This window comes from Ammodytes marinus (assembly GCF_949987685.1).
Source record: "Ammodytes marinus genome assembly, chromosome: 16".
Classification (NCBI taxonomy): Eukaryota; Metazoa; Chordata; class Actinopteri; order Uranoscopiformes; family Ammodytidae; genus Ammodytes; species Ammodytes marinus.
In genome coordinates, this window is record NC_137220.1 from 7,288,987 (window position 1) to 7,315,441 (window position 26,455).

Sequence of the window (26,455 nt, forward strand, 5' to 3'; positions counted from 1 at the left end):
TATTGAAAAAAAAAATGACAGTATTTTATTGACTATTTTAAGTCAGTCATCCATTTTGGAGAAAATTCAGCATTTTCCAGTAATGTGTTCAGATTTCAAATCTTAAACACCAGATTTAAAACCAAGCATTTCCCAAACTTCCCAGACACAAGACAGGAGACGTAACAGGTCGGATATATGGCATAGTTTTACTTTCACATTTTTTTTTCCATTACAGAGTAAATCTTAATTCTAACACAGGTATTGGACAGGGTCTTAACACCGATACATGAGGCTGCATTAGCTAGTGGATACTGCATAGACACACACACACACACACACGCACGCACATACACACTCACAGAATGACAAAATAAGAAGACTACATTTTTCCACTACAATGTTCAATGTCCTGTGATTGCCGTGCAGTCACACAACGTAATGTGACTATATTAGAAATGTCTTTCGGCATCTTTTTTTTCTCTTTTCATTTTTTTTCTTACCGGCTATAACAGTCACACTCACATTCTCACACACACAAACACACACACATATACCCAGTCCCCTTTAGTTGTAATGGACCTGTTGGTGTCTTTAACACCCTGTTCCTCTCCACAGCACACCAGCGCACATGTGTGTGTGAGAGAGGAAGCCCAGGATGCGTTATAGAAAGCTTGTGGAAAGCGGTGGATCTCAACATTGACTGTAGTGGTTGTGTGCACACATCACGGCATGGATCTTGTCTATTAAGTGCTTGGCTAAAGAAGCAGCGATGGAATGTGTACATATGTATTATCATCAGACTGATCTGTGTGTGTGTCCAGCCTGGGGATTGGACTACAGAATACATATGTTGGCGCCTGATTATTAAAACTGTTATCGTGTCCTTTTGGAGGATTATGAACCTGCCATTTTGTGCCTATTCTGATGAATGAAAGCTAAAGCTGGGCAAAGTAAAAATCAAAAGGTAAATTCCATATACATAAAGACACTGGTGCCGATAGCCAAGCCAGAACCAGTGTCTCCGTTTGGGGTTGGACTCTTCCACTGTCCCAGGGTGTGTGTTCCATTGAAAAGCTCAGAGAAGCAGCGGTGCACTGCCCTGTATTAAAAGGTGGAGGACTCAACCTTCTGTTGACATCCACTTAAAATGTACATAGTCAAATTTGATCCATATTCTCATTTGCGACATTGACTTCCATTTTCTTTCTTACCCAGACAAAATGGTTGAAACACCAACCTACAGTTTGTCTTCTTGACTCGGCATTATCATTTATTTCATGGCGACCTTTAGTCTATCATTCACACACATTAGGAAGATTGATAAAAAGCTCATGAGTTAGTTACAAATTTGTACTAACAGTATTTTTAATAGGCTGATATTTTAACAATAGATGACGTATCGTGACCCACATATAGCCGGAATGGAATGGATCCTTGTTTCATAACCATACATTACCACTATTCGACCTAGTAGTACGTATTATGTTTCATCACAATATGGTTATCTTAGCAAGTCTACATCTGATAAACCTCCGCACCCCCAGTTCAAAAGCATCTCAGATGCCGTTTCCTGAGCTTTTCAACAGCGAGCACATGGAACCATCTCCCAAGCAGTGGATCAGAGTCTCCCCCCTCTACATAGTGTCCATTCATTCCAGATAGATACATCACAGGCATTCTTAACAAGCATGATGGGAATGTCTCAGAAAGCAATAAAGTCATACACGCACCGCCACATATTTACATAAACAACATAAACTAGTGTACTAGTTCATTGAAATGAAGGGCTTTACTCAGAGAGGGGACAGTTAAGGGGGCTTTTCAATGAGTATCCCAACGCCTTTGTTAAAACGAGTTCTCATTGGTAATGCTTGATGGGTATAAGAGCAGAAGGGAGGCAGAGAGCACGGTTCTGGACCCTAAGGTCTCACTTCCCAAGTGGGACCCACCAGAACCGCAAAGGAATCATGAAGGCCTTATATACCTGTTGGTGTGTGTGAGTGTGAGAGTGTGTTTGTGTGTGTGTGTTTGTGTGTGTGTAGGAAGGGGATAAGTAGAGTACATGTGTGCGGAAAAACAGCTTCACCCATTTGACTTCAAGGAATGTTCTACTAATTTAAATCTCTCTCTCTCTCTCTCTTTCTATATATATATCTCTCACACACACACACACACACAGCATCAGTACTACAGAGCTGTCAGAATGGAGCAGAATGGGAACCCAGCACAACCAAGGGACACATACGCACACGCACACAGACACACACACACTTCTGGCCAAATATGTCCCGGCTACACAGGTAAACACCAACAAAAACAAGAATGTAGCATCATGTTAATAAACAAGTAAGGAGATGAACTGGAATCAGAATGTGGGACAAAGATAATGACAATAATATTGCCTCTGCTGCTAGCAGTGGCTGACTTTTCCCTTATGTAGGTTACAATTTGTTTTTGTTTTTTTTACTCAAAGACTGTTGTTTGGAGGGAGGGAGGAAGGGAGGGAGGACGAGGAGGGGGCTGGCAGGAGGGCTGGAGGGAGACACGGTGGTTCACTCTAGAACTGTTCGGCCAGCAGCTCACACAGACGCTTGGAGACAGTGTCCTTACTGGAGCGCAGAGTCAGACGGTACATCTGTAGACACAGACAAAGACACAGACACATCAACAAAGACACAGAGACAGACAGTTAGGAGAGCCATTATTTATTGCAGGTCAAATACATTTGAAGGGTCCGATTGTGAAAGCAGTTTGGTCCTTGTTAACTTTATTATTGTACATTGTCCAGGCTAATCAAAGGTTGAGTCAGTGATTCTGGAGAACGCTTGTTCACTTTGTCAAAGTCGGTGAACTTCCTCAAAATCTGCTACCTGTCTGTACTGTGTGTGCGCTGAAAAAAAATCTGGCGCTGAAAGAAAATCCCAGCCTAAAACGGCATGTTGCCAGCTTCAGTGACCCCCTTCGTCAACCCAGTTTAAAAGAGCCTAGGCTGTGTAAGAATACTGGATTTTCTTCAGCCAACACAGTACTGTCAGGTAGCTGATAGTGAGGAGATATTCACTGATTTAGCCAAAAAATTATTTTGAAAATAAGGATTCTCCAGAAGCGCTGACAACACCTTTAAAAAAATAAATAAATAAAAACTCAGTTTAATATGAAATGTGAAAACTGGCTGCTGTTCCTGCATTGGGGTCAAAACTTTTGCAAACAAGACCGGTAACTATAGAACAGGACCCAGTTAGACAGGGTGGAATTTGGACGTGGCCCTGGGTCAAGTCACCACTGCATTCTCACAATTAGACCAAACTGGAAAGTTGATCAAATCAGCAGTCGCTTTCTTCAGCTTTGTTTAAAAGGCACCAAAGAGTATTCTCCATGTATTGATTGATTCATGGTTACTGACTAGTGAGACTGAGGGGGCGTTTACACAGCAACACTTTCACCATACTACGCAAAAATATTTATACGTTTCGAGCCGCTCGTTTTGGGGGAGTGAAAACAAAACTTTTGAAACCGGGTTCCTGAGTAAAATCTTATGAATACGCAACTCCAGCATCGCCATGTAAACTAGCAAAGGCAGTCCCTGTTAAAAAGATGACATCAAAGCCCCTATTCGCATTACATTCACAGTCAAATAGCCGCACGTGAGATAGAAGGCAACATTAAACCTGCAGTGTGTAGAATTTTGGGTTTTATTTCCTAGCAGATTTTGTAGAAAGTAATTATAATATCCATAAGTACATTTAATTTAGTGCATAATAGCTGAAAAAAGTGTTTTGAATTATTATTTTTTCCCTTAGAAAGGGTCTCATATATGTCCATATTTCTGCATATTTTGGACCAAGGCCTAGTGCCGCCATCTTGAAAGTGTCATAGTTGGAATGTCATCAGGTGCATTGTTTAAAATTTAGGATTGTTCTTGTCCTTGAAGGCCACTGTAGCTTCTGTTATTATTCGAAAGGGTTGGGGTTACCCAGGAAGCGTTGCATTCTAGAACTTTGTAGAACTTTCTTGATGATGTCATATTACACACTGCACCTTTAAAGGATTAGCGGATTTCCGAGCTGTGTTTGTCTTGTTAATGCTCCTCCAACAAAGTGTAGTTTTGCTGCACCATTACTGTGATCGGTGGAGATTTTCATTATTTACATGTGCCAAATTGCACCAGAAGGGCTATCTATCACAACGTTTTACCGCCAACTACTGGCCTGGCATGCCTACTGCAGCGATTTAGCTCCTTTTTGTGGATCCGTGTGTATGTGGAACGTATCAGAAACCATGTAGTCTAACCGCCGATGTTTTAAAAAGCGTTAAAAAAGAAAAAAAGGTTCCCGTTTGTATCGATAGCATTGTGGTGTAAACGTAGCCTGAGCCATAATTATCTACCTAGTCCTTACATTTACCTGTGCCTGGGCGTTGGGCTCCAGTCTCAGCAGGCAGCCCACCTGCTGGCCCTTGGTCTGGATGACTCCAGCACACACATAGTTCTCTGGGTTTGGATCCACGTTGTCCAGCAGGGCCGATCCCAGGCCCAGGAGCTACACACACACACAAACACGCACAGAGACACAGACACACAGAGACACACACACACAATGAAGGAGAACAGAACAAGATTAAAAGGTGCAGTAAGTAACTTTGGGTGTGTCAGAGAAGTGAAACATTAACTAATGCTGGGCTTACACTACACAACTTTTCACGCGATTTGACAGTCGCAGACAATCTTCCAATGTCAGACTGAATTCACGGGAGTCGTGCTGGAGTTGTGGCGTGCGCACGTAATCTCAGTCGTTTGGTGTATGGTGGTCTTCTGACCCGATTTCAGCCAGTCTTCTTCCCGTCTTGACGTTCCGACATTATCAAACAGGTTTGATATTATCGCTAGTCTTAGGGGGTTGGCTCAAGTGAAATGACGTAAACACTGTCACACTCTCGCATGAACCAAGCACGATGCAGGAGGAGCGGCATTAGTCGCGACCTGTGTCCGCCTCAGGTGAGGCACTTATTTCGGATACTTTTTCATAGAAGCCTCGTGGAGACCCAGGTTGACAGCCGCGCAACCTGAACACTCTACCGTCAAATACAGGGTTAAGAGTTAAAGTTATTGGGGGATGAGATCAGCAAATAAAGCTGGTCAAATAACTAAAGGAAGTCCCCCGCTCGGAATATTGAATCAACTTGTTTTTAATTAAATAATCACATTCGCGTTTGCGGAAATAATATTAATCTCAAAAGGAATCCAGTTGTAGTCTTGCAATATGAGACCCCCTGTCTTTTCAAAATCTCACTCTGTGACTGAAAACTAATGACTAGTTGTCTTCAGGTGTGAGTTGATTGTCTTTAGATGTAAGAGGGTTTCAGTCTTCAGTCTTTTCAAAGTCTTTTAAAAGTCCTCTAGTGTAAACCCAGCATAAGGTGTATTCTCACAGCTGAATAAACAAAATGCTCCTCACAGGAAAATGTGATCCCTGGGAACACCGTTTGAAGTTAGAAAGCTAACTGAAAAAATTACTGTTTACCCGTTGTTGTTTACAGCAGCAGGGCCCACAATTTGGTTAACAAACACATTCTAGTCTTCCATTTGGTTCCGGTTTCGTCAACATAAAAAAAAAGCCCCTGGATTTATGAAAGAGTTATTCAATACTAAGAAATACATGTAGGGAAAATAGGTTTTGTGAACCAACTGCAGGCTCTGCACATGTCAACAAATCCCCTTCCCATGAAGCTGCATAGTGCACCTTTAAATACATTACAAAAAAGCACAAGAGGAATCTTGTCTATATCCTCTCAATATTTTAACCATAAAGAATCATTGGTGATGAGAAACAAAGGCAGGAGAACAAGCTGTTGAACGTGGCTGTACCTTGGCCTTAAGTACTTCAGTGTCCATGCCGTGGCTGGCCTTGAATATCTTTTGTGCTTCTTGCTGAGGCCTGAGGAGAGTACACACACACACACACACACACACACACACACACACACACACACACACACACACACACACACACACACAGGATAAGTCAGCTTTACTAGGTGAACCTTAATGCACTGGCATAACACAACACTCACTCTCTCTCACACACACACACACACACACACACACACTTACTGGCTAAGCTGTTTCCAGCGAGAGAAGAAGTCATGGGAGGTCATCTCGGTTGGCTGGAAGAACTTGTTGATGGTGACGGGCAGCTTGAGGGTCAAGTTCTGCAGAGCTCCACCATATCTGAACCACACACACACACACACACACACAATTTGTGTTTCAGTACACAATAAAGTACATTCAACGTCTATAGCTGCAAACCATTGACGTATTATAAGAGCTATTAACAGCTAGAGAGGTCATTGCTTTTATACTTCATCAGCTCAAAAGTATTTTGACGACAAGCATTTTCGAGAATCGCTGACTCCTACTACTCACATAGTTCTTCAATGCTCACCATTAGGGGGTTGGTTTGATGGATCTTACCTGAACTTGATGTTCATCAGCGGGGCCTCAGAGAAGTCAGTGATACACTCTATGTTGAGCACCTGTTGGATCTGGGCTCCTCCCTCCACCAGCGGCTCCACTGGTTTGGTCTGCACATTGAGCTGTGGCTGTCTGTCAAGGTCTATACAGTCTCCACTACAAAATGAAGGTTTTACTTTGAAATAAATTGTGGCTCCGACATCTCTTCATATGTCAACAAACAGGGCACGGTTGCTCTAGTTAAGTTTCCAGTTTCCTGCATGTTTCATAAATACCATTATGATAGAAATGACTATTGTATTTGAATGTACAATAGCCTGACTGACACAGGATTTTTGAGGCTGACCGATGTTAATATGGAGTTTAAAAATTCCAATTTTGTTATATGGCCCGATAAGTTTTCTGTACACAAGCCACATTATAAATAAACTTTAGATAACTTTCCATTAAAATTATTTATATTGCGACCAAAATAAAGTACTGGACCGGATATGTAACCGCTGGAGAATAAGCTTTAATCTCTTTAATAAAACATAGTGAAAGAGAAGTGCAGAGAAAGGATATGAGACTGCAGCTCTCCAGGACAGCTGACTGTGGTGGTGAAGCTGGCAAACTGCGCCGACGTCTTGTTACCGTAGAATAAATACATTCTCCCTGAGAGGGACACACACACACACACACACACACACACACACACACACACACACACACACACACACACACACACACACACACACACACACACACACACACACACACACACACACACACACACACACACACACACACACACACACACACACACACACACACACACACACACACACACAGCTGTTAAAATATATTCTGTTCATGGACATAACAGTACAGGAGTGTGCTTCTTAGTAATAGTATCACTCACAGGTGTGGTCAACGCTCAAGGCCACACCCACATGTTATCAAACAGTATCATACCGTGCCCAGCGACAGTGTGTAGCCAAGTGTGAACACAGATGGGCTATGCAATGCTAATGATGAGCCACTTGATGAAGACATCTTACCCAAGTTCTGACGATACTCTGACTTGATCCCGATCTGGAGCAGCTGATTCTCAAACAGAACCCCGTTGTTCTTGCACACAAACCTGTAGGATGAAGCGTTTTAAAACGGGTCGGTCAACTTTCAAACCTGACTTTTAAAATGGCTGTTCTATCATATCCACAGCCACAACAACTGAATTAAACAATAGAACAACAATATCTGATATCAGTCATATCTTGGGCTGCCCCCTTGTAGTCGACCATTAGTCAGACAAGATTTCATTGGTCGCTTAGTAACGGAGAAAAAAAAAAACGGTATCACGTGGGAATGTAAATTGTTAAAGGACAGACACAGGAAGTGGCTGGCTACACTCCGCAGCAGTCCACATTAGCATTATTGTTATCTGCGGATGGATTTCTTATTGTTAATTTAGTTATTATGTCGGGAAGGAAAAGGGAGGGAGAGGCAGACAGAGGCAAAAAAAAGAGAGAGTGAGAGAGAGAGAGAGAGAGAGAGAGCGCTTTTTTTTTACAGTTTTGTTTTTTTACTATTCGTGATCCTCAGTGACTTTATTAGACATTATCAAACATTGCGGCGCGTATCATGTCTTAAATAGGTGGAGTCAGCGATAGTGGAGAATGCTTGTTGTCAATCTGTGAATATCTCCTCACAAACTGCTACCTGTTTGTACAGTGTGAAGGCTTTTGTTGTCAAAATGACAATAAACATTCTCCAGAATCACTGACTGGGGCAGCCCTAGTCATTTCCTGGTTTAGACTTAATAGTGTTCTTATCTCAACATGTCTTGGGTACTCCCGATGCTAGTGGTGTAAAAGTCAAAAGTTTGCCACAAACAAGGCAAGGTGTTTGATCTTGTAGCCAAAGTTATGACAGCACTAAGTTGGTCAGATTGAAGCACTCCATCAACAGTCCATGAGAGGATGGATGGAGCACATTCCAACTTTAAATGCTTTTTCTTTCATACTTTGACAACAAGGCAAGCATGTAGAGCTGCAGTTATGCAAACACGCAAACACACACACACAACAAAGCGTCCACAAACACAGGGAAAGAGCTTACTTGTTGAGAAGGTCATCTGCCTCAGGCAGAGGAGGAGCAGGATCCTCAGAGGGAGGAGCAGAGCTGAGAGAGCGATGGAGAGAACCCACAGCATAGAGGAGGGATAGAGGGAGGGATGGACAGAGCAGAAATGGAGATGAAGAAGGTGTGTGTCCATTCACCACATGGTAGCCACAGAGTGATTTAGATTGGTTTAGAGAGGGGTAGAAAGAAGAAAAAGGAGAAAATGCAGAGGTTAGTAAAAGCAGTTTGTAAAAAAAAAAAAAAAAAACATGATATCATTATTACACAATGAAAGCTAGCTGCTGAATGCAACACATTTGTAACCAGTGCAGTTCATGTATTTGAACAATTTCTATTGTTTTGGTTCTGTATTGAAGCACATTTAAAGAAACAAAAGCAAAGCCATGAGGAGAAATGTACTGCAGACATGAATAGAGTGTACATGCAGGAAGGATTCAAACTGCCATTAAAAAACAGCTTTAGGACTAAAGTCAGCACTTTCTCTACAGTAACCGGCTCATTTGAAATCATATGTTCAGAGCCAAAACAACAGAAAACGATACATTGTTCAAATACATCCAGCCTGCACTCTACTTAAGACACTGTTCACATGTTGAGAAGCACAAACTGTGGCTTCATAAAGCATTCAGACACCTGCGATATATTGATGAATGAGTTTAAATTGAATTGCAAAAAAAGAGGCAATAATATCCATTTAAAAATGACAGCTACTGCACAAGTTTGCAAAAGGTGAAGGGTTCAGAATACTTTGTGAAGCCACTGTTGTAGTCTACACATAAAGCTTGATGCCATGAACATTTTTTTGCCGTGAAAAAGGTCTGCTTGTGTGTGTGCGACATGTTACCCACTACCACTGCAGCACAGCATCAAGACTAACATTTGGATTTCAGCTAGGTTTTAACAGTTGGTTAATGGTAAAAATGTACTTTGCACATTAAAAAAAGAACTTTAAAAAAGGTTAATAGGTAGCAGTTTGTTGATGCGCTCAACTCCTAACATTACCATAACAGTAGTGGAGAAAAACATTCATTAAGTTGCATTAAAAGTGTGTGCTACAACTACAGGAATTCTTAGCACGGTTGTTCTTCTTTTGAGAAAATGTCTAAGCCCCCTTGTGACACACAACCTGATGCATTGACCTACTCATGATGGTTTTCTGCCAATTTGTCTGTCTGTCTCTATTTGATGCAGTTATTTTACAGTTCTAGAGTTATTAATAAAAGTTGTCTCACTGTACAAGTTGCACCAATACTCGCAATGCCCTTTATGTCTTGTGACAATTGACAAAATGTGACAAAATCTATTCTTTATACACAAACTGTACAGTTGATGAGAGCAAGAGTGGTTGTGAGCAATATAACCCAAACAATGAGCTAGAATGCAAAAAGCTTTTCAGTTCTGCATAATTCTACTATTTGCAATTCATCTGATTGGAATGGAAGTTTGTGTTAAAGTTAAGATTCTGAAACTGTAAAAAATAAAAAAGGCATTATAAATGTAGAGCAAGTCAGGTGCTTTCACGTAAACCTCAATGGCTCATGTGTATCAAGCTACCCACTCAGTGTAGACATATTATGACATGTACACAATCTATGTCCTAGAAAAAACAATGTATTGTATTTTCTAGCTTCTACTAGGTCTGTAGTTTACTACTGGGCCCTTACTCCGAGTCACCAGAACCCTCCTCCACCAATAGGGAGTCAGAGGTCTCGGTGGGCGGTTCCAGATCTCTGTCAATGTCCAATCACGAAAGAGGACAGGAGACGGACACACATTCAAATCCACACACACAACACACATACGCACACACAGGAAAATGGAGAGAAGGGTGGAGAGAAAAAAAGATGAAAGACAGTCACATACACAGCAAGATAAAAAGAACAGACAAGTGTAGCAGACCTGCCAACCATAAAGTAAAGCCCTCACTGCCTAACTGTGCTTTCCTCCTTTGCTACCACCAATACCAGGCTAGTTACTTGCTACCACCAATACCAGGCTAGTTGCACTTCCTCTGCTGAGAGCTCTGCTATGCTAGGTTCAGGCTACATAATATCAGCTGATAACAGCACGATCTGACGCACGCAGGGATTGGCCGTGACGACTGATTTTTGTTTTGCTAAAATATCGATACGGCAATATATCGCAATATTTATTTTCATCATTTCTATATCGTCAGCTCCAAAAATCTAAATTTGGAAAACAATTTATTTTCAGGATTTAATGGGGAAATGGGGAAGACATGCAGCAAGGGGCCCGGGGCCGGAGTCCAACCTGTGACAAGGCCTTATGGCTCTGTCCAATGAGCAGTACAGTTCGGTTTGTTATGGTACGATTTGGTACGGAACGGAACCCTAGATATGGCTTGTTTTTCCACTGTCGACAGTACCCTTACTAGCCACGGTTAGAGCCGTTGAACAGCACTGACCTATGGTGAAATCGTAGAAGCGCGACAAAGCGGATTCATTCAATTAGGCACTCTCTCCTACAGACTGATTTAAAGTTACATTAGCCTGTTGTATCTGATCCCCAGGTTGACAGTTCCATGTTAGACAAAGATAGAGCGAAGAAAGACAGAACAGATCACAACCAGCACAGACACATTACAACTAGTAACACAGTAGTCAACAGCGCAAACACACCACATACACCACAGCTATTGAGACTCACAGTTAAAGACATGAAACACAAGCACATTTGATATCAGGCTGCCTCCTCTTAAATTTCTAAAAACAGTTCAGTCCAGTCTAGTATCAGAGCCACTATTTGATCATTCATAGTGTTTATAACCGCTTTTCTCAAATCAGCCGATCATTGATAACATATATTGATTTCTACTATTTTAGATCAGGTTTCCAGAGGCTTAAAACTTAAACAAGGTCTCTGTTATTAGGGTAAGACAGAGGACAAAACCTAATGCTCCAAAGAGCAGTGCATGTCAGTTTCAGGAGTGGCATTCTCCAATTTATACTTTCATTTATGTCTTTTCGATAAACTAAGGTGATCCACTTCGTAGTTTTGACATTCGATGTATGTCTGATTAAGTAGGCTATTTTTCTATTTGACAACCAGATACTAAAATAACAGGCAAGTCATCTTTTCAACTAGTCAAACAAGTCACATAACTGATGGTGTTTGTATCGGTTAAAATGTATTTTTTACTCATATTGTCTCAATGATATTCTTATTGTGTCTTATTTAATATATTAAGAAGTTTGGAGTAGGTCTAGCTGGATTTTGCACACGTCTCATTTAATCCCTAGGAGGTTTGTGTTGTCAGTTAAGCTAGACACCATTATCCGCCACCTTTGTTGCAGCCACTTATACTGGACTTTGGCTCAGAAGATTCTACACATTCTTTCACCTTAGGAAACCGTCGTCGTTCACGGCAGCAGAAGGCGCGGCTGGTCCCGCCTCAGAGAACACATCGACCAATAGGCTGCCAGCGCTGGCGGGGGCTGCACCAATGGGAGCGGCCGAGCGAATACCAAGAAGGTCTGCTGACGGTGACGGAGTCGACTGGAAAAAACAAGCACCAAAGTGTTTAGTGTTTGTTCCGATCCACTATTTTTCAGTACGGCCCCATTCCGATATCTGGGTCTTGGGGAGAGGGAGAGAGAGACAGAGACAGAGAGAAAGAAAGAGAGAAAGCGAGACAGAGAGAGCTTACGGCATTGGATGCAGACATGCCCGCTGTGTCCGGCCCCCGGTCTCCCCCTCCGTTTAACTCCCCTCCCTCCCTCTTGCTGTCGTCCAGTTCGGGCACAGACACGGCACCAGGGCCCTTCTTCTTCTTCAGCTTAGCCAGGATGGAAGACTCTCTCTCTGGGAAGGGAGGCATCTCCTCCAGGACAGTGGCCTGAGGGAGCACACAGGACAGTCAAAATACTGAGAAATCCAAGCACAATGTAAACGTTTTAGTAGCCCTCAAGCCTTAACATTCTTCTAGACATTACTAAGCTATAAATGTAAGTCTAACGTGCACCACGCCGTTTATTATTAAGATGGTGCACATTAGAAAACATGACAACTGACTAAATAAAACTTAAGTGCTGCAAAGATAATGGCCTGTCATCGGACACAAGTACAGGACTGATTTATACACAGCGATAGCTCCGTGAAGCCATCAACGTACAATTTTGTTAGCGCTGCACAATCCAAACCACATTAAAGTTTATATGCATGCAAGAGAGACGATTAAAAAACCAGCACAAAAGTCAGTTATAATTTTGACGTTTAAGGTGGCTTGATTGATTCTCGACACTCCACCTTAAAATGTTACCGTTAGCTGTCCCATAGCGGCACTGTTCCACCTGATGGGCGATAAATTAATCATGGACTAGTATTTCTGGTGCCGACTAGTGAGGCAGTGGACGTTTAAAGGTTTAACCGACGTATTATATGCATCCGTACTAACAAAAAACACAACCTGCAGGAAACAAACTGCAGGGATCCAGACTTTGGACCATAAAGTACTACATGTAAAAAAAATCAGTTGAAAATGTAATTGTATTGTTAAATAATAGGCGTGAGCTGCGATTGGTTGGTTTTGGTTGAAGAGGAACTGACCAGGACATCAGTGCTAGCGATGGAGGAGAGCTTGAGGTACTCCACAGCCCTCTGCTGCAGCTCCACGTCTGAGTTGCGGATCTGGCTGTCGCAGCGCAGCACCTCCTGGATGGTGGCCTTGGTCTCCGGGAACAGGTTGATGAACTTGATGTAGGCCGACAGCAGCAGGGCGCGGGTCGGCACCGAGCACAGGTGGAACTTGGAGTGGAGGAGGTTGAACTGGACCAGGGGGCTGCAGGAGCGGGACAGCACAGTTACCTTTTTTTTTTTTTTTTTCACAATATGTTTATTGTCTTTTTTTTTTTTTTTAACAACATACACAAACAGACACATGCACAATCTTAATAATGACACGAATTAAGTAATTACTTTTAAAAAATTTAACAAAATTATAATAAAATACATATTGAAATTCGATTAAAAATAAAGATAAAAAAAAAAAAAAGGCAAGGGATAGCACAGTTACTATTGATCATTTCACCCTGTCCCAACACACACACACACACACACAAACACACACAGTCCCTGGGCAGCCAACTCAACCTACCTGGAGCGGGGGTCCCCAGCAATAAGATTACCAAACTCTCCCAGGATGTAGCCTCCAACCTTCACCATGTTCTCATGGCAGGCAGGGGCCTGTAGAGCCTGGAGGTGACACACATCAAAAACTTACTGCTACTGTGCTTAATACATCCCATCACGAGTACCAGCAATTATTCAATAAAAAAAAAGACAAGCACTACACCACTGGAGCTCTCTCAAGCAAAACAGTAGAATCCTACCGCTGTCTACAGTGTGCAGTTGATGACTTTCTCTACAATAATGAAGTAAATAAAACAAACACTGTTTCAACCTGCTTAATTTTTTTGTTTTTAGCCATGAATCCAACAGTTTTTTTTTCTTCTAAACACACAGCCATGGAAGAACATGGTCTTAAAAAAAATACTGTATGTGCTAAGGAACTACCTGATCTGAGTCAACAAAATTATTATTTGTGAACAGTACCATTTTAGTTGGTACTTAAAAACATACTGTGCTTTGATAACCATCCCATCTTTCTTAAGCAGTGCAGCAGTGTCCCTCTCTTGTGTTAAAGCTACATTCACAGCATTGCGTTTGCAGGCACCTCAAAGACGGTCTTGGCGGCGTAGCCCTGCACGTCGTCTCGGTTGATGACGATCTGAATGACGCGATACCAAACCTCTTCACTGACGTAGTCCCCGGCGATGCGGATGAGGTTCAGAATGGTGTCCACGTACCAGGAGTAATCCACCGCATACTTCTCTGCAAGGATGGCCACTTTCAGCACCTGCGACAACACATTACAGCTCCATCAGAATGGGGAAATTGTCCAAAATAAATCAAGTTAATGAAAGAAAGCTGGATTTTTTTTTTATGTTGATGAAGGCAATATGGAGCTGGTATCTTCACAAATTGTCTGTTGACGTTAAGAGTGTAATATAATAACATGAAGTGAAAAAAAAGAAGGAATATTATATAACAGAAAAAGGTTTTTGGCACACTGTCACACCCACCATCTCCTCTCTGATGGAGTAGTCTGCTGTCTCCAAGTAGCTTAGCATCTCGGCCACGATCTGCTTAGCATTGCTGCGGTCACACATGGCATACAGCAGGTCAGCTGCCCTCTGTCGAACACTCACGTCCCTCTCAGTCTGCGCATACACACACACACAATGGAAGAAAGTTATGACAGGTAGAGACCGACCCAAAAGACAAGAACTCTGTGTGGCCTGTGCTGTGGTCCGCACCAATACACCACAATTATCCTTCATTATTTTAAAAGCTAAGGTGTGTATATGGGCTTTTGCAACACTTAAAAGCCACACAATCCTTCTAACTATGTCATTTGGGGACTTAGTTGCATGATAGTGAATCATCTGAAAAGAACCAATCACGGCTGTTCTCTTCCCGGAATGTTCTAGAAAAACAATGATTGTTGCCATGGAGACAATTTGAACGACGGCCCACGCCTACACAGTCCTGTCATACAGTTTCAATCTAGATTTTTTGGGGGAAAACTTTTGATTTCATTTATTGATTTTTACTATTTTTAGACCAGGTTTCCTAAAGCTTTAACAATAGAATCTAAATATTCTTCAGGCCTGACTGTCTTGCTCAATGAGGTTTAGGGCTGGGGGGGGCCCACCTTGAGTGCGTTGATGACGGTCTCGATGTGTGTCTTGACGGCCTCGTGGGAGAACTCGGAGCTGGCCAGAGTGCACATGCTCTCCAGGGCCAGGTAGCGCAGGTTGGTCTCTCTGTGCTGCAGGAACTGGCCCAGCTGGTTACACGCTCGCACCAGCAGGTTGGGCTCACTGGACCACCCACACAGGCGCACACACACACACACACACACAGGCGCACACACACACACAGGCGCGCACACACACACACACGGATTGTATAGGATGAGAGTCATAATGACTTATGTAAGGTAACCTCATTCTAAGCTAATAAAAAAAATTAAAAATGTACAAGTCATAATACACTTAATTAAAACATGCGTATGAATATTATATTCTATTTCTACACAGTATGTCCTAAAAAAGGCCAAACAATTCTTCACACTGCACCTTTAAGTCATTTTAAGTTCACGCAGATAGTCTGAGGATATAACACTTGACTGTGTATCATCAGCAGTATTGACTTAGTGCAGAGTCATGGTGTCGATAGAATTGCTTTGCTCACCTGTCATAGTGAATGATAAGTGAGATAGCCTCGAACAGGATAGCGTTCTTGGCATTGGAGTGCTGCACTTTCTTGGACTTGGGCGGCTCCTGGGCCTTGTTGAGGATGGTCTCCAGACACTCCACCAGACGGCCCTTGACGGCTCCGTCCTCTGGTGGCGGGTAGCACTGCAGCAGGCGCAGCAGCTTGCACGAGAGCCACGGGGCCGGGACAAAGTAGTAGGTGTAGTCTTGGAGGTCCGTAGAGGCCGACGACACAATCTGGGAGAACCAACGCATTTGGTTTTTAGGTTTATTTTAAGGAATTGTTACTGAAAACTCAACTGGAGGGTTAAGAATGGCATCTTTGGATTCATATATTTTTGAATGGGAAAATGCGTTTTAACCGTTTCTTGTGGTAAATTTATTTAATGAGCAGTGCTGTGTGATTTTTTTAAGGAAATTAATAGTATTAAGAACCATTAATAGAAACAATTGTGATAATAGCATAACGGTGACAAGAAGAATTTCTATTTATATAATAAGCTGCCTTACTATATGAAGCAGCGCTGGACCAAAAAATTAAATAAAAAACCCTAACACACACTCACCCTGCTGAGTCGGGAAACGGCAAGGGAAACGCAGGTCTTGAACTCATCTGGATTCTTCTGGCTCAGACAGGTGATGAGAGAGATGGCTGCAGTCACCACTCCCTAAACCACACACACGAATTAATGATCTCACTCTTAGTTCACAACTCGCAGAATACACAACTGGTCAATCAAACATCAAATCAAATCATGTTTTAATGGAAAATAATCAACTAATTATTTTGATTGGACATTAATAGTAAGTCTTAATCATACAAACTCATTCTACATGTACACACTAACAGGCACAACAGCTTAATTTAAGAACTCCATTGGGGGTGGGGGTGTGTGTGTGTGTGTTGCGTTCCTACCATGTGTTGGTCGTTGAGCAGATGCACCACGCGTGACGTCCACTCCCCCATCAGCACCAGGTCAGGAGAGGTCTTGTAGAGCCGCAGCAGACACAGGGCCGCAGACTGTTTCACACTGTCCATGGTATCACTGTAACGCAACACATTCACATTAACAGCAGCTCAGCAAAGTCAAAGTCACCTCCTACAATATACTGTATGTCAATGGCTTCATCGCTAACAGCAACACATAGGGAACTAATGCAATGACAAATAATTTTTTTTTAAATTATTTTCATTATATTTCAGTGTTTACTATTAATTAGCTAGACTTATGCTGCCCGACATAGTCTAAATTGATTGAAGGTGGAGTCAGCAATTCTGGAGAACAGTTATGGTCAAAATCAGGGACTATCTTTTACAATCTGCTACCTTTCGATACTGTGTGTGCACGCTGAAAATAAAGCCAGTGTTAATACACAGTGTAGGCTCTGTAAACCGGTATGTAAACCAAGGGGGCCACTCCGTGGCTAGCAACATTTACGTTGACAGAACCAAGGTTGTGTATAACACTGGATTTTTTTCTCTCCAGCGCACACACATAGCACGGACAGGTAGTGGATTGTGAGTCTGATTTTGACAACAAGCATTCTTGTGAATCACTCACTCCACCTTTAATATCACGGCTGATCTACAATATCAAACTACTCTTTTCATTTTAAAATGTAACCTCCTCAAACCCTTTTAGAGCAGAAGTCCCACACACACACTCACCCAGCAACCAGGATCCTGGGGATCTCACTGGCAAAGGCCTCGGCCATCTCCCTGCTGCCCACGTTGGCGATGCAGTGCAGGGCCAGGCACATGAAGGTGGGGTTGCGGCTGGACAGGTCATTCTTGATGGCGTTGTTGATGAGACGGATCAGCTCACTGTTGCTGTTGACCAGCACTGAGATGAACAGGTAACCCTATGGAGGACGAGAGGACACCGATGAGGCATTACAACATCCGGTACAATACAGTGTACAGTGTAAATCCTCCTTAATGGCCAGTTTTTGTTTAAACTGCCGATAGCTGATGACTCAAAATGCTCATTTAGAAACTTTAGTTTGTGCTTCAAGTGTTTCTAATATATTGTTCATGCATGAATGAGAAGTTTGGCATAAAGGCCTTAAGATAGGTTAAGTCTACCTTTTTTCACCCTGGTTGGTGCATAACTCTTTAGCTTGGCAGTGTGTTTTTATTGGTTAAAAACAAGTTTACCGGATAAATTTTATAAACACAGCTTTAAACTTTAAAAAAAACTCTGGCTCTCGTCAGTGCATTTGGTCTCTGGTTGCTTTTCTAAGGCCCTCAGTCTCTTGGATAGAAGGGGTCCACATCCTAATTCATACACACTGGAAGAACCTTGTTGGAAAGGCAGTTCCACTGTCTTTGGGTGGAACAGAATTCAACCCTCATACCGTTGGCTGTACAGATCCTGACTCAACATTATTCTGCTTACTCAACATTTCCTGTTCCTGAGAAAAACAGTCCACTATACACTATCTGGAGACATGTGAAAGCAGCAGAGCTATGAATGCTCAAACATTCAAAGCATTAAACTAGAGATCTTTATAATTGCATTCAATGGGACACATTCATTTTGGCATCATATTTAAAATTCCAAATTCATTCAGATTCATTCTGCATAAACTAAAATAGTGACGTGACATCTATGTGCTTTATGGATTTCCAACCTATCACCACAATGTTTGGTATACAGCCTAAGGGAACTGACATAGGCTACACATGAAATTGTAGCATTTTAGCATTGACCAAAACGTCTTTGCAAGGGTTGGGCTTTGCTGCTAAATTGCCATTACTGTTTGACCAACTGTCCAATCATCACCAAACTTGGTACTTATCTTCAGAATGAGTCTAGCAGTAGTTACAGCGAAGCATTCTTAACCCCGACCAACCAGAGAGGGGTGTCGTAAATTCCCTGTGTTGACCCCAACACTCGGTCAGAGGCCATCAGACACATTCAAACTTTGTGAGGGAATTGTTCAAGTTGTAATTGTATTATTCAAAATCAATTATAGTTGGAGACTAAATTAAAGAAAATATATAGCACACTCTAATCTTCATGTATCAGTGTTTCCTTACCTGCATCTAACAGGATGTTTACAAGCCAAACCAACGCATTGCTACAACATGCTGTGCTTGTATGTATACACAGTGCCCCAAATATATGGCCAGTAAGTTAGAAAGGATAATGAATGGGGGTTAGGTGGAGAAATATTATTGTAAGCATTAAAACACTGTCTCCTATAGCTGGTACTGAGCCTGCTTTAATATGTGTGATTGTAGTCAGTGTGTGGGTAATAACACACAGGTCATTGATCTGTGCTTCTGTCAACAGTGAGACAGACATCCACCTGAGAGCGGCTGTGCTTCAATAGCTTCAAACAACCAAGGTCAAGTGGTAGAATGGTGAAATGATTGCATGTTTAGATTATACTGCCACTTAGACAGGAAAAATGTTATGATATGTAATCATTGTTAACTTCAACCACTTGTTGTAAGTATTGGCTTACAAGCATGGGTCTCTATAAGGCAAATGTCCCATAATGATTCTATGGTCTGAAAATTGCCTTACATCAAAACTGACTGTGATTGTTATGGAAGCCAGATCGGATGCTCAGGGGATCCTATTAACTTTATTTTTTCCTTCTATTATTATAATTTATGTATTTGTGTATACATCTTTATTTTAATTTGCATGTTGTTGTTCATTTGTTCTTTTCATTGTATTAGTCCGGTCATCAAATTGTATGTGTTAAGTGTATCTACTGTCTGTATCCATCCATCTGTAATTGTTTTGGTTCACCCATTTGATCTGAATGTTTTAATAGTTTTTGTCAGCTTGTTGTATTTGCATTGGGTTTGTGTGTGTATTGCAATTTTACTCGACATCATTGTAAATTAGGGTCACGCCTCAATTGATCTTTGAGGATAAATAAAGGAAACACGAAAAATGAAAATTAGTAAAAATAAAATAAAACAATTCACCCAACCCGGCAGCAGTCAGTGTGTAGGACTTACAATCTGTTTCTCTGTGTACTTGTTGGAGCTGAGCAGGTTGACTGCCTCCATGTGTCCAAAGTCGATGTCATGTCCCAGCAGGAAGATGAAGAGCAGCTTGCAGACATACTTCTTCTTGCTGTAGCCGTCCAGGGCCTTGTCCCCTTTAAACTTGGAGCGGATGTTGGCCAGCTCTTTATTGATCCGCTTGATCTCCGCCTCCTTGCTCTTACCTGATGAGAAAAGGACAAAGTGCAATTTCAGCATTTACAATAGAAACAACCAAGGCTTCTATTCTATATCACTGACTGGAGCTGTATTATTATTATCATTTGTATATTAGTTTCGATTTTAATTTGAAAATATTTGTCTGTGTGTATTCTATTTATTTATTTTGAATGATATTACCATTCTTATAATTCCTCTTTTTTTAAATCATTCTCTTTCAGAATTGATCCATGTTATTAACCGTTTTTGGTTTTGGTTTGCTATCATCTGTTGTGTGGCTGACCCGTCTCTGAAAAATGACTTGAGTTTTGAGTTTGCCTTAATATTTTGCATATTCATTGAATTGATTTTAAAATTGCTCAAAAACATTGCCTCAAAATCCCACCAAAAGGTCACAGCTTCACAGTTAATTTAGTGTGTGCTCATTTTTATATTAAATAATTATTTCAAAAATTGTTATGTGCACCAAATGAGTTCTTCTGACTAATAGTTTTGCAAAATACCTGGATCCACTAAGCTCCAAGGTCAAATCTTTTCACGCCCTCCGTCTTATGAGCCAAGAGCAATGAATGTACAATATAAAAACCATGTTGGGCAGGCTTCTCATTTTTTGCCCATTGCAAAGACAAATAGCTGGCTGCAGATCATATGAACCATATGGATTAACATTCCTTCTATGGGTAACAAAAGTTCCTTCAGATGTGACTAAATACTAGTCAACCCCAACACTAACGGCAGGTTTGTAGCTTGAAATCCACATTTAAAAAGGGTATTGCATTAGTGAACCTAGTTAATGCATGCTTCAAATGTGAATATGGAACCGTGGAAGACAGTATGTTTTGTGTTCAACAATACAGAATTATTAAATAATTTCAGCTGTTTCAGAATAACTGTAATTTTAAACTGTACAGTCACCCGTTTGTTTTCCCAGCAGCGTACATGCATCGACTGTGTTCTTTGCATCACACTGACACATACTTCTTGACTGACATGCCTGTAATTTGTTTTTCAATTACTACAATTTAACTATATTAAGAAACCAGTGTTATTGCCATATGATTGATCATTTCTATTCAGGCTTGACAACGAACAGGAGGTTCTGCTTACAGAGAGATTTTATCCAATGACTCAGTCAGTCAAACCATGACACACTAACAGACAATGAAGCAAACGGCAAGACTCCATTCCCATACATCTCCATGTGAACAGGCCGGATCAACTGGACACTACAGTATTTTGCTGGAAGAGCAATGCGTTAATACCAGGCATTTAAGGCGATTCTGGAGAACGCTTCTTGTTGTCAACATCACTTTTTGTCAAAGCCGGTGATTATCTCCTCATGGGTATGTAAAGAAAGGGCGCCCACCGTAGCCCGTTTACAGAGCCTAGGCTGTGTTTTAACACTGGTTTTTGTTTTGTGTGACTATTGTGACTAACGGACACATGAAAACCCAAGAAAAAACATTACATTCATTGTGCTGGAAATTGTCCTGAAAAAGCATTGGACAAAGCAGTCCCAAATAATAACAGCACTTGAATAGCAATGGGAATCTATGGGATTTGAGACACCTGATGATGTGCTACAAAACACAGTTATGCTTAGCGGCCCCATCACGCAGCTCTACGACGAGTGGACGGACGGCCAAAAAGCCCTGTCAAAGTAGTGATGCTTAAGCCCAGTCTAGGAAAAAACTACTATTTAAGAGTGCTTTGAATATAACTCCATATGACAAGGGCTCATGAAAGCACCGTGAGATAACCAAAGCCATAATACACAACTTCAATAACACAGGAAGTGTATTAAATGATATTTACTACACATGTGTTATGCTGTTTAACCTTACTTCCATATCTGGTCTCAATCCAACTGGAATAATAATTAAAAAAATATCTTATTTACATAATCAGTGCTCACACCAAACTAAATAGTTGGAAACACTGTAATAGCAAACAAGCATCAAGCCTGGGAAAGAGAAGAAGGTATCCATTTGTATTCCCAGCTATTTGAGTCAACAGCCTTAAGCTCATGGTCCAATGCTTAGTTCGTAGTAATTACTGGCTACATTGCTTCACAAAAACAGTTGTCATTGTGAGAGGTTGTATGGTACGTCACTGTTTATAGAGAAATAAGCAAATGTATTGTTTCGCTTCAATAGCTGGATACATGTGTTGTCCAATTCCTGCTCGGCAAAAAGAACGGATGTATGAAAATAAGTCACAATAGAGAATCTTAGAATTCTCCTCACCGTTTCAAAGAGGCTTGGCTAATATGAAAAATGCTGCTTAGTATATAGCCTACAAATATAAAAAAAAAATCATAACATTTAAAAGCATTTATCTTGGTATGACATAGTAGGCAATATTTGATAATAATGTAGACGTTCACGTTCAATTTTTCAAATCTCATTTTATCATACAACATTTTCTCAATAGATTTTCCAGAAATGTATTCTATTCCATCACTCACTATACCATTTAAATTATTTTAAATTCCACACACGTTGAAGAAGTCTTTATTTGGCTCATATTAGAGACAGGTGTTTGCTCAAATGTCCTGTTTCTGTTAATTCCACCTCATGCAATGTTTTTTTTTTTTTGCCCAACCTATATTTGATCTTGCTGGCCCAGTAGCGGCCATTACTTGTCGGTTTTTATATAATCATTCATGGTATGCAATTTCACATTCCTTGATAGAGGAAGTTTTAGAAAGGAATGAAGGAATTTAGGTGCATCAAAAAGAGTGAAGAGAGTTATTTGGACTTAAGATACCCGCTGACTGATTCATGTCAATTGAAGTAGTTGGAATCAATCAATTAATCCATAAGAATGTCCTATCAATCATCTACCTTATCGGCTTAATAGTTCGGGAACCTTCATGTACAGCAATTAGGTCAGGCCAACACCGTTGAAATCGATATCAGAATTTTATAGACAGATACATATATAAAAAATATTGCAATTGTATGAGAAAAAGTAAAATAACTGTCGTGTACTTGTTAATGGATTATGGCGGGGGTTTTGTCTAATGAGGGGTCGGGTTGAGTGTCCATAAATCTCATAATTCTGTGTAGCCTACTGTCACTTTACACTATTGACATGCGGTAAACACCACTGTTTAACAACGAAAATGATCCTCCGTTTCCAGATTTGGTTTGGATTTCTCACATAGTACAGGTGTTAGTGATCATAGAGACAGCCAACAGCAAAATAAATAATTAAAACGGCCTTTTTCTGCTTCCAGACATCAGACCATCGGTTCCGTTGCAGCTAATGTAAAACGGCCATGACTCATGTCACACACATCATCCAAATAGCCTATACATTGTTTCAATATTGAGTAGTAAGCGGCTAGTAAAAAAAAATCCTCTTTTTGCTTTGCTGCCTTCGAGACCTGTCACTACGGCACGTAAACCAGAAACAACACCAGTAATGTCAACTGCATCTAATGGCGTTAAAGGACACATTTGAGCAAGTAGCCTACAGTGAAAGAAAGTGTCACTTACAATTTCTGATGTCCGAAATGAAAACAGCTAATCCCCGCATTCCATCTCCCTTCGACACAGCCGGCATTTTTGCAGGTTTCTCTCCTCAGTCCGGCCTTATCCGTAAAAAACGAACTGACGTCGGTCAGCTTTTTCAAACTGGGCTGGAGTGGAAGACGGCCAATTTGACGTTTGGTAGTGGCTAGCTACTTAGCAGTCCCAGGCGCTCGCTACAACTTTATAATTGAATGTTACCTTCCAAGTTCACTTGATGTTTGTGTGTGGCTAGCTGAGTTAGCTTACTAGATTAGCTGGGTGGCGGTGGATCAAGCAGCCGCAGGATAAGTTAACGTTATCCCTGTTAACTGGCTCGTTTCCGCTGGCTATGGCGAGCTAACGTTATTTCATTCAATCCTTATCTAGCTAGGATTAGGAGCTACGCGCATGACACCAACAGTAACAATACCCTTGTGTTAAAAATCACCCACTATTCTGGATGTCTATCGGACGAATACAGTCTGATGTGTCAATGAAGATAAAGGTCCAGCAATATAACGTTAAGTTACTTCGTGTCACGCAACGTAAAGCTAGCTTTACAGCTAGCTAGCTAGCTGGCTAGCAATATCATTCAAATACTGGAATACATCACCGGTTGACCTGAATAACTAAGGAGAGTCTTAATTGTCAACCATCGATAGAAAATTGAAGCCCTGCTTTCTTTATCACGCACTAAATTTAGTAAATAAGATGTCCTGTATGATTGATGTCCGTTCTCCAGCCTCCACACCACGGCTTGGATAAGGCTCGTGACAGAAGAAGCAATAGCGTGAACGCGCGACGTAGCCGTGCATGCGCACGCTCCTTGCCTTCGGCCGGGAGGATGCATGTGTTGATTGGTCCATGCAGCTGAACTGGGCCTTAATTCATTGCACTCCCAAAAAACATGTCACTGTTTTTCTACACTGAAGTTCACCATGAAATTAATAAAACGTTTACGTTTTGGAATTAACACCACATCGACAGTTTCGCTTTGTAGGCAGGGGTAGGCATGAGGCAAACGCAGGCGCCTTTCACATCCCCTGTTTAATTGTTATCTAGAAAGAATCTCAAATGGCTTTATTGGCATTGAAATGTAAAAAACAATGTTGCAGAAATATCAAAATACAAATTTTTCCAAATAAGCCTACATAAAGATGAACTTAAATTAACATTTGCACGCACGCACACACACACACACACACACACACACACTAAAGTAAAAGTCTGACACTAACAACCTTCACAAGGCCAGGGGTACGTACAGTATACTACATTAATGTAATATGGAAGCCTTCTAATAGGGTGAAGACCCTGAATAGAGGCTTAAGTCCTCAGAAGCAGAAGACCAAAGGTTAGAATCCGGCCCGTGGTCGTTCTCTGCATGCCATTCCCCTCTCTGCCCAATGTCATCTCTGTCTCTCCAAACTGTCTAATAAAGCATAAAGATGCCAACAAAAAAAATCTTTAAAAAAAACTAAAATTCCATAGCTAAATATAAAAGCAGGTGGTGTTAGAGAAGGGTGGCTCAAGTCACAGGCTTTAGGTGTGTCAGGGACTTAGCAGCAAGGGATATGGGGGTAATATAACACAACAATAACACAAGAAGAACATGTTACAGTAACAGACTACTTTTAGAAGGCTACAATGCTTTATAGGCTACTACAGTTATGTTCTGATTTGGTTGTATAATAAGTACATGAATGCTTAAACTGAACAATTTAACAACATTGTACGAAATATGTTTCTGAGAGTAAATGTCCATATAGCAATAGCCAACAAGCAGCATATATTTAAACATTTCTCTCCATGCCCAATTCAAGACCTGCATGCTAAAATAAATATCTAGCGACTTTATATCTGTCAGTCATGTTATACTACATTGATAAAATAATTCTGTTGAGTCAGACAAAGGGGGAAAATCAAAAGTGACCGATCATGCCTGAGTGGACAGTCATCCTATATATCCTCGTATGAGAGTTGTCCCCTCAGACGGGACAGAGATTTTGTCTAGTATGCATGAGGCTTATAGGTTTGGGACACAGCAACTTAAACCGAAAGCATCTGAATTCTTATCTCTTGTGTGAGGGCGAGACAGTTGAGGGGTAGGCCTATAACATGATAAATGGTAGCTTAGCCTAGTTGTTACAGATAAGGATTTGTGCAAGTACACAGGTGGCAAATACACCACATTTACACACTGATGATGGTGGAGCATCCCACAAGGTCTGCACTGGGAGTCTGCAGTTCAATGGTTTGGCTCAAGTAGTCTACACTTTGACTTTAGGGTATAAGAAGAGAAGCCAGGAACCAGACTCCGTGGTTTGTAAGGTTTATATTTCTGATGTAGCCTTAATTAGACGTGTTCTGCATACTAGTTTATCAGCCTATAGGCCTAGACGTTTTGCAATACTCATGGGAGTAGTTGTAAGAAGAAGAACATTATTATATCTTTGTTGAAATGATGGTGTAGGCCTAATAATAAAATGTTCTCATCAAGCATTAGGACCTTTTTTGTTTTAAGATTTAGAGTCAGTTGGAGTTATAGGTTACTTATTTGCTTAAGCATTTTTTGGATGAAAGTGAGTTCAAAATGTGAGTTGTTTCCTCTTGATTTACTATTAGGCTATTATTATTATTATTATTATTAATGCAATTCATATCCTGCACCGTGTGTCGATCATAGGCTGCAAAAATCAACTTGTGCGTGGCTCATGGCGTGACTGCGTTCAGTGAAGTGTGTTCTTGGTGATACACACTCTTTTATTAGGTCCATGATGCACATCATAGATATCTAGCCTATGTTGAACACTATTCTCCCACAATGCATTGCACATATGAATTGAAGGAGCTTCTCGCAGCTAAGAGAATA

At 41.1% G+C, this 26,455-nt stretch overlaps 1 protein-coding gene across 1 annotated transcript; it reads right to left on the reverse strand.

Moving 5' to 3' along the window:
• ap2a1 (adaptor related protein complex 2 subunit alpha 1) lies at positions 1–24,348 on the reverse strand. Its single transcript, XM_080043779.1, has 21 exons — positions 23,569–24,348; positions 19,859–20,070; positions 17,546–17,739; positions 16,793–16,922; positions 16,443–16,544; positions 15,854–16,113; positions 15,312–15,480; positions 14,680–14,817; positions 14,271–14,453; positions 13,692–13,789; positions 13,145–13,376; positions 12,246–12,434; positions 11,940–12,094; positions 8,555–8,617; positions 7,495–7,577; positions 7,024–7,108; positions 6,455–6,586; positions 6,092–6,208; positions 5,846–5,915; positions 4,386–4,520; positions 1–2,617 (listed from the first exon to the last, which is right to left on the reverse strand). The coding sequence occupies exons 1-21, from the start codon at positions 23,633–23,635 to the stop codon at positions 2,540–2,542; spliced, it is 2,892 nt and encodes a 963-aa protein (XP_079899905.1). The 5' UTR covers positions 23,636–24,348; the 3' UTR covers positions 1–2,539.
• Between the last annotated feature and the right edge of the window lie 2,107 nt (positions 24,349–26,455).

Bases quoted from the DNA above. Each gene is read 5' to 3' on its own strand.
- ap2a1 (XM_080043779.1), bottom strand. From the start codon at position 23,635: ATGCCGGCTGTGTCGAAGGGAGATGGAATGCGGGGATTAGCTGTTTTC. The intron at 8,618-11,939 runs GTGAAAGAATGT...TCGCTCTCTCAG, and splicing joins AACGACGACGGTTTCCTAAG to CTCTGCTCCTCCCTCTGAGG. The intron at 6,209-6,454 runs GTAAGATCCATC...TGTGTGGTTCAG, and splicing joins CTGATGAACATCAAGTTCAG to ATATGGTGGAGCTCTGCAGA.